The sequence below is a fragment of the Mus pahari genome, chromosome 6 (assembly GCF_900095145.1).
Source record: "Mus pahari chromosome 6, PAHARI_EIJ_v1.1, whole genome shotgun sequence".
Classification (NCBI taxonomy): Eukaryota; Metazoa; Chordata; class Mammalia; order Rodentia; family Muridae; genus Mus; species Mus pahari.
The window spans coordinates 51,962,171-51,970,837 of record NC_034595.1 but is presented as its reverse complement, the minus strand read 5'-3'; the positions used below and the strand labels follow the sequence as shown (position 1 = coordinate 51,970,837).

The following is an 8,667-nucleotide window of genomic DNA, read 5'->3' as shown; positions in this document are numbered from 1 at the left end:
ATATATATATATATATATATATATATATATATATATAGTATAAATCCTATCCCTTTAGGGCAGTGGTTCTCAACTTTCCTAATGCTATGACCCTCTAATACAGTTCCTCATGTTGTGGTGACCCCCCCAACCATAAAATTATTTTTGTAGCTACTTCATAACTATAATTTGCTACTGTTATAAATTGTAATATAAATATCTGATATGCAAGATACCTGATATGCTACTCCCATGAAAAGGTCATTTGAGTCCCCAAAGGGGTCATGACCCACAGGTTGAAAACTGCTGTTCTAGGGAACCATAACTAATACAGTTGGTATATTAATCAAACCAGAGTGCCAACCCTGTGACCTTCAGACAGTCCCTGTCCCATCCTGGCCATTTGTCCGTATCACAGTGAGGGTTTTCCTAAAGTTCTCCCCTCAGCCCACGGTTCTGTGACTCCAAGGCAGTGAAACATGAACAGGCATCACTCTGTCCACGAAGGAGCAGACACTCGCACATAGCTTACCACCAGGCTAGTGTTGAATTTGTAAGATCGCTGCACGGTCCGGTCACTGAAGCTATTGCACAAGTTCTTCTTCACAAAGTTGGGATGGTTCAGGATATCATTTGCTACCAGGGGCTCCTGACAAGGCCACAAGACAGAAGACATATGTCACTTTACACACTCCAGGCTGTCACAGAATAGGACTGACCCTCTTGGCCAATGAATACCTTGTGGGTGATGTGTTGCTGCTCCAGAGGTGCATGACCTTTGGGGTCAACGAGAGTCGGATGAGCTACCAGATAACCTCTGTCCTCCATTATGAAGCACCTGTATGAAACAAGTGATGTCTTTCATACGAGCAGCTACTGTGATTTCAAAGAACACGTGCATATGCCTGCCTTAAACTGCATTTATCCAGACTTCTGTGGGGGAAAATAAAGGCAGGCTCACTGGCCTCCAGGTTATGGTAAGAACATATTGCTCTGTGGTCACCTATACATTTCATAGAGTGGTAGTTCTTTACCTTCCTAATCCTGTTACCCATTAATACAGTTCCTCATGTTCCATAAAATTACTTTCATTGCTACTTCATATCTGTAATTTTGTTACTATTGTGAATTGTAATGTAAATATCTGTGCTTTCAGAGGGTCTTAGGTGACCCCATGAAAAGGTCATTTGACCTCCCAAAGGTGTCACAACCCCCGAGTTGTGAGCCACTCTCACGGAGGATGTGCCCACCTAATCCAACTGTGTGAGGAACATGAAATCCTTTGCAAAGATATTAGTAGGAGGATGCTAGCTCATTTTTTTCTTTTTTTGAGGAGAGAAGTGAACAAGTATTTACAGAAACAAACATAAAGAAAATACAACACTCAGTACATACAAACATACTGGCAGTAAGTAACATTAAGTAGCGCTAGAACTACTTTAATCAAGAGTGGGCTCTGCTTCGTACCCCACAGGGCCAGGATCCCTGAGCGCGCCCATTAAACACCAATGTGGAATTCAGCAGTGACACGAAGCGTGGAGCACAAGACTGAACTAAGAAGCTATTTTTTAAAAGCTGTCTGCACTGAATCAAGGGAATGCCCTTGCTTTGATCAGACATTTTCTTTTGAAATTCAGGAGGCAACGTCTCGCAGTTCTGTGAGCCTCTTTCTGGGAAGACGTAAAAGTGCAGTCTAGGCAGCTGAAATTTTACAAAGATTGGCTTAATGACTAAGTTAACATCAAAAGTGCTGCCTGAGAGAAAGTGCCCTCTGGTCTTCCCGATGCCAGTGTTGAGGGGAGCTTCTAATCACTGACTCATAGAGAAACAAGACTTTGGGGCCCTACGCTATTCCCCTTGCTTTGCGCTGCATCTGCCTGCCTAAATAATAAACATGTGTGCACCTTCAAAAAGGGAAAGAAAGAAAGGCCGGGGAGATGATTCAGGGGGAAAACCACTTGTCTTGTGACTGCCCAGACTCACGGAAAGCCCAGTGCACTAGCACACTTCTGTAATCAGAATCTTGTTGGGAACTGGTTGTAATGCTTTGTCTTATTTCAGCTCCTAAAACCTGCGCTTCCAGACCTGAGGGTCCCTGGCTCCAGCTGGCTTCGATTGATAATAAAGAATTGCCATACAGCCATTGGCTGGGCAGGGAGACAGGGTGGGACTTTTAGATTTTGTGCGGAGGAACCAAGAGAGAGGGGAAGAAGGGGGGACCTACCATGACTAAGAGGGAGGGGGATAAGATTTATTGTTGGGTGCAGGAGAGAAAGCATCCAACAGTATAGGTGTACAGGGAATTCAGCCCTGTGGGGGGCTGCCCAGAAGGTAACAGGGCAGCAAAGATAAAATATAGATTTACAAAGTATTAAGACAGGAATACTGGAGGGAAGTGTGTGTAAGCCATGGGGAGGTTAGAAGTACCAAGCCATTGAGCTAGACAAGGCATATCAAAATTAGCTGGTGTGTGTGTGTGTGTGTGTGTGTGTGTCTGTCTGTCTGTCTGTCTGTCTGTCTGTCTGTCTTAAATTCACAAATCCAGAGAGCTCTTAGGTCGGTGCAGCGTGCAGGGAGCCAAAGTGGTTTAACTAATTCACTGTAACAGAATCCACAAAAGCTCATAGATCAGGTACCCTGGTGTCTGAAGTCATGAATTTAAGGGAGCCTGTCTCAGACACCTGAAGTTAGTCTCTGACCTCTACATGTGCGTGTGCATGTGTGTGTATGTGCATGTGAGCACACATATGTAGAGAGAGGAGGGGAGGGGAAAGAAGACAATAAAACCCTGCCTTAGTAGGATAGCCAGGCCATGAACGCAATCTCCTGTCTTGACATGGTCCACACCTAGTACTGTGCTCTCGTTTTGGCAGCAGACACAAAGTGGTGTCCCTGGAGGGCTTACCTTATTTTGTTGCCACCATCTTGGTTACAAACTGGTAAGAGGTCCATCAGAACCTTGTAGAAGTACCTCAGCGTGAAGTCGATGCCCATCACAGCCACGGTGTGTCCGGAAGACAGCTGTGTACTTCATATGAAAGGGACCAATGAGAGTAAGGGTCACATACATAACGTCTGGTACCAGAAATACACGCCCTCCCCAACTCCAGTGCCTACAAATGCTGAATACAACATAAAGATGGTTTGAGGGAAAACATTTAGAGTTTCATTATGGTTTTCTGAACAAGACCAGTGCTAAACATGAACAGTTGTAGAATATGGTCACCCACCAAGTTCATAAGTTCATGGATTTTTTTTTTTTTTGAGCAAAATATCGATGCAGACATGTGAGAGGTGTTTGGTCTCGATACTTAAAACAAAGGCTAAAATAATTATGTATGTATGTATATATGCATGCATGCTTATATGTATGTATATACATAAGCATGTATATTTGTATGTGTATAGATGTATGTGGACGCATGTTTGCCACAGTATGTACATAGAAGACAACGTGGGTGAGTCACTTCTCTCTCTCTACCACCTGGCCCCAGCGATCAAACTCAGGCCATTGGGTTTGCAGCAGGAGCCCTGATCCCCTGACACACTTCACAGACCCTATAGTTACTTTCAGCAGACTTCTAGAAAAGGAACATGAGTGACTGCCATTCATTACTTCCTGCATTTTGCTAGAAAGGAAACAGTTGTCTCAGAGATTGAGCGAGCAGAGTAAGGCCACACACTTATCAGGAACACAACTCCATGGCGGACTACTGAAAACATGGTTACATTTAAGAATGAGTCTTCTGCATTGCAGAACAGCAAGCTCTCTATTCTATAATACTATTATTCCCCAGGAGGGAGAGTCCACAGGTAAAGCCGGCTAACTTTTTGGTCGATATGGGGTCAAGTTCTGGCATAGCTGGCTTTATTTATGGGACACCTGACTGCTATTTAGCCTTTCTAAAGCTTCAGATTTTCATACAAAAATGAAGATAATAGTAGTACTTTTACAAAATAAGTCTGCTCTTGGAACCAGATGTGACAGTGCTCATAATGATTAGCAAGCTACCTCACCATCATGTGTTAAAGCAGAAGTCATTCAGTGGAAAACAGCAGGGTTTGCCCAATATGGAACATTGAGAGCCCAACAACCATTATCACCCACCTGCCTAATTACCAGGAAAATGCCAAAAGAAAAAAGTGACATTCCTAACTATTTCATGATGGCTTATTTTGTTTCTCCCAAATCAGGGAGGGGGGAACTGGGCGGGGGGGAGGTACTGCCTATGAGCTCAGCAGGTGCTCTACGAACTGAGTGAAAACCCCAACCCTCTCTCACAGTGATCTTTATTTTATTTTTATTTTCTGTGTATGGGTATCTACACATGTTATCTATGTGCACCATGTACGTGACTAGAGCCCTTGCTCTCTGAAACTCATGTTGGGAATCAAATTGGGTCTTCTACAAGAATAAGGGCTCCTAGCTGCTGAGCCGGCTCTCCAGCCCCTTCTGTGGTTATCTTTGGAGGTTTATCGAATTAAGAACACTGAAGCTTGCAAGATAGAAGAACTTGGCCAACATCATGGCATAACTGGTATATACATGGATTAAAAACTCTCTATTTCCGAAGCATATGGTCTTAGTCATTGAGTCAGGTCTTAAGGGCTGTAAGCAGTTTTAAACAATTTAATTTCTATGGAAGAAGCTCGGAAAGAATTGTAGTTTGTATTTTATGAGTGGAAACATTCATAAACATTATTAAGAGACTTAAATATCATCCTTTCCCTGTATCCAGAGTAGTACCCGACTAGCTCTTTTTCTACAATACTATATAGCTGCACCTATGAAAAGTGCTGCTCAGGTCTGGGGATATGCTCCTTTTATTTGTAAACCTCCTTTGAATGGCAGCTACCCATGCCTATAGAACCAATAGATGCTGAAGCGTACATCTTCATTTTACCTGAATTGTAGACAGGTAAACGGTTACCATAGCAACTCAAAGAATTGTGTAGAACTATGCAGCCAGCCAAATCTACAATTTTAAGCATAATGGACCAGGCTTCTGGTAATCCATTTCTGTGATTTTGATTGTTGAGATCATGTGACCAGGCTCTTTATCTCCAGCAGTGTTATCATACGGTAAGAATGCCCAGCTAGGTTGTCAGGCTGCTAGAAATGCTTGTGGAAGAACAGCGAGAGCTCCCATCTGTGACTGCCGAGTGCTGAGTTAGAAAGCTCTCCCCTACCTCAATACTAAAGCACATGCGAAACCAGGGGTGGGTGGTTCGGTTTAGACACGCGGAGTGTCTGGGTCAGCTGTTTCTTCCGACCAGTTCAAAGCCACAGGGTCAATGCCTGATCATCGCCTGCTATTTATTTATCAGCCGACCTACTTTCCACATTCGAGGCACTGACCTATAAACTTTATGTATTGTTTAATTTAATCATTAAAATAATTATCTGAGATAGGCTATAATATCCCTCTAGTCTAGTGAAGAAACAAAAGCAAGAGGGATTGCTTACAGTCACATAAATCATAAGCAGTACATTGACATCTATTTATTTCTATATATATATCTATATGCCAATGAGGGGGTAGGTTCCCAGGCTGGCACCTTTGCTAAGCCTATCTATCAGTGCAAGACACAGGGGCTTTGGGTGAGCAATGGAAGAGGCCACTGACTTGGATCTAGACTGTGATAAAAAGAAAAAGTCACAGCTCTAAATAATTAAAATACACCCAGCTAAACAAAATACTTGCTCCCTTTTGAGCAGGGCCAAAGCATATGCCTTTTGGAGGGGGGAATCTATATTTATAGTGACTTGGAGTCTGGGATGGATATAGTGGATTTTTGTTGTTGGTCAACTCACAAGAAGATAACCAAAGAGGAGATCTGATGTTGTCCTCATTTGAAAAGCCACTGCGTTCCCATCATGCTTCACTGGAACTGACAGCATAAAGACTTGGCCACCAAAGCACATGGAAACTCTTGCCCTTCTCTACTCCTTAACAAAAATGCTTCTACACATACACTCACACACTGGCCTTGACCCACGCACACACTGAAAGCACACAAGAGAAGACAGGCTGAGTGCTCGTGACAACGAGCTACCGTGAGGAGCTCTGATGAGACACCTGGCTGTTACCTTTGAAAGGCCACCCTTTACTGTCGCCAAAGAGATGGACTCTGTCTTGGGAGGAGACAGTCCTTTTACTTTCCCTCAACTGATTAGACCTTATGGAGGGGACGATGCGGCTCACGCTTCAGACACAAGCTCACCCACCAGATGGCGATAACAGAAACACTGAAGGATGTACACCATCCATAGGAGCGTCACTTGCTTATGTTTGAAATTTGTGTTATGGGAGAAGCTAAAAGTCAAGCAGACACCGTGGCCCTAGAATCACATTTGGCTGGCAGCAGGCATGGCTTTCCATAGAGACAGGGGCCCCGATGCTGGAATTCCCTCCCACTCTGCTTTCCAATTATTGTCTCAATGAACTTATGTCAGAAGAATCCTAACTAGCGTCAGCCATTTGATAAATAATGAACACCACTGAAGAGCCAAGAAAATCTGCTTCCTCTAAACGTTAAGGCATCATGCCAGGTGATCAGTAAAATGTGGTCTTTGTTGGTTGCTTTGAGAAAATAGCTATTTGTATAATAAAGGGATTAAAGCAAGGCACCTTCCCATCCAAGCTTTCCCTGATGTCTGTAGCATCAGAACTGAAGGTTTAAGCCGTATGAAAAAACACATTCTAATATATGTCCAGTGGTACTGACTTGAACCAATGTCCAGTGGCAAGGTCAGTTTTCAAGAAGTTCCTAGTTTTAAGAGATACTTTCAAAAACACAGAACGGAAAACCAAAGCAAACAACTGATATAATTTTAAAGAGTCAGACTCAAATAGTCTAATGCCCTGGGACATTGATCCTTGTTAAAAAAAAAAAGATCCTTTGCTGGAAAATTCTAGCAATAGAAGCAGTCACGTTCCAGTGGGTATTTTTTTTTTCATTTCTGCAGGTGTATGTATGTGGCATGTGTGCAGGGGCACCTAAGCACTTGACATGGAGGTCTGGGGTGATAACAACGGTCTTCCTCTGTCACTCTCCACTTGATTTACTGAAGCAAGGTCTCCCACTGGATCTAGTGGGTTATACATTTGGTTAGCATAGCTAGACAACTTGCTCTTGAGTACTGGGATTACTATTATGGGCTGTCACACCCACTCTGCTTTGTATGTGGGATCAAAACTCTTGATGGATTTGAAAGGTAACTGGAAAGGACTGGTGAGATGGCTCAGTGTGGGCTAACCTGATGACCCAATCCCTGGCATTCGAACGGTACAGTGGGCTCACCTGATCCCTGGCACTTGAATGGTACACAGGAACCAGTCGTTTTCTGCAAGCTATCCTGACCTCCATGTGTGTCCTATGCACGCATGCACACCCATGAATACATATTAAATAAATTAATAAAATGGAATTTCGAAGATTTTAAGTGACTAAAAATTAATTAAAATAATTACCTGGATGAATGAATTGTATGACTAATGGTCACGACATAGCCAGCTCCTCCAACATCCAGGTAAGGGCCCGTCAAGGAAATCAGCCCTGGATTGGCTACTGCATGAAGATACCTAACAGAGACCCAAGAAAAGTCATGAGATTTGGGGTGTAAACTACCCTGTAAGTTTGAAGGAGCAACAAGTTGGTAGCTCTAAAATACTCATTATAAACTGTGCTGTTATCATGTTAAAACATCAAAATAAATCTTCCTTAAATTAAAAAAGATTTTATGGGCTGGCAAGATGGCTCAGCAGGTAAGAGCACTGACTGCTCTTCTGAAGGTCCTGAGTTCAAATCCCAGCAACCACATGGTGGCTTACAACCACCTGTAATGAGATCTGACACGGGGCTGACCTGAGCGAGTGGGGTTGATTGGAGCGAGAAGAGGTCCTAAAAATTCAATTCCCAACAACTACATAAAGGCTCACAACCATCTGTACAGCTACAGTGTACTCACATATGTAAAATAAATAAATAAATCTTTAAAAAAAAAAAGATTTTATGCATGAACGTTTTGCCTGCTTGTATATATGTGCACCATGTGCATACCTGGTGCCTGCAGAGATCAGGGGTTAAGATTCCCTGAAGTGGATTTATAGATGCCTGGGAGCCACAATGTGGGTGGGATTGAGAATTGAACCTGGGTCCTCTGCAAAAGATGGCTATCAACTACTAAGGATCTCTCTAGCTCCTTACTTCTTTTTGAGACGCTGGGGTTGGAACTCATGGCGTAGCCATGCTAGGCAAGTGCTCGGCCACTGAGCTACAGACCCACCAAGAGTCTCACCGTTTATGTCTGATGATAGCAACAACAAGAGTTGAGAAAAATCAGGTTTTCTGTTATAATACGTACTGGACTCTGAGCTTTTTGTGAGATCTGTAGTTCAGGTGACTGAGAAGGTAATACAGAAAAGGAAGAGAAATAAACAAACCTAAAGAAACCATCCAGGCTTAGTACAGGTGAGGAGCTGGCACGAAGAGCTGACCCCTGAGTGAGCCGGTTGTTACCCAACACGGAATAAGCAGTTCTGTCATTGGCTTATGCTGCTTCCCTGCATTCCCTATAATGCCTGGCTAGCTTTGGGGTGAAAACGAAGCCCAGAAGTAAAAGAACACTACTAAATTTTCTCTTTCCATTTCCCATAGGTCAAATATGAGCTGTGTAATTTGACG

General features: G+C 43.2%; 1 protein-coding gene across 1 annotated transcript in view; it reads right to left on the bottom strand.

The window, feature by feature from the left end:
- The window catches only part of Cachd1 (cache domain containing 1), a 230,044-nt gene that overhangs the window by 20,084 nt on the left and 201,293 nt on the right, over positions 1–8,667 (bottom strand). The window contains exons 16-19 of the mRNA XM_021199687.2: positions 7,455–7,565; positions 2,885–3,007; positions 718–817; positions 512–628 (exon numbers count right to left, since the gene is read on the bottom strand). Of these exons, the coding sequence (XP_021055346.1) occupies positions 512–628; positions 718–817; positions 2,885–3,007; positions 7,455–7,565 (451 nt within the window). The remainder of the gene's footprint in view (positions 1–511; positions 629–717; positions 818–2,884; positions 3,008–7,454; positions 7,566–8,667) is intronic.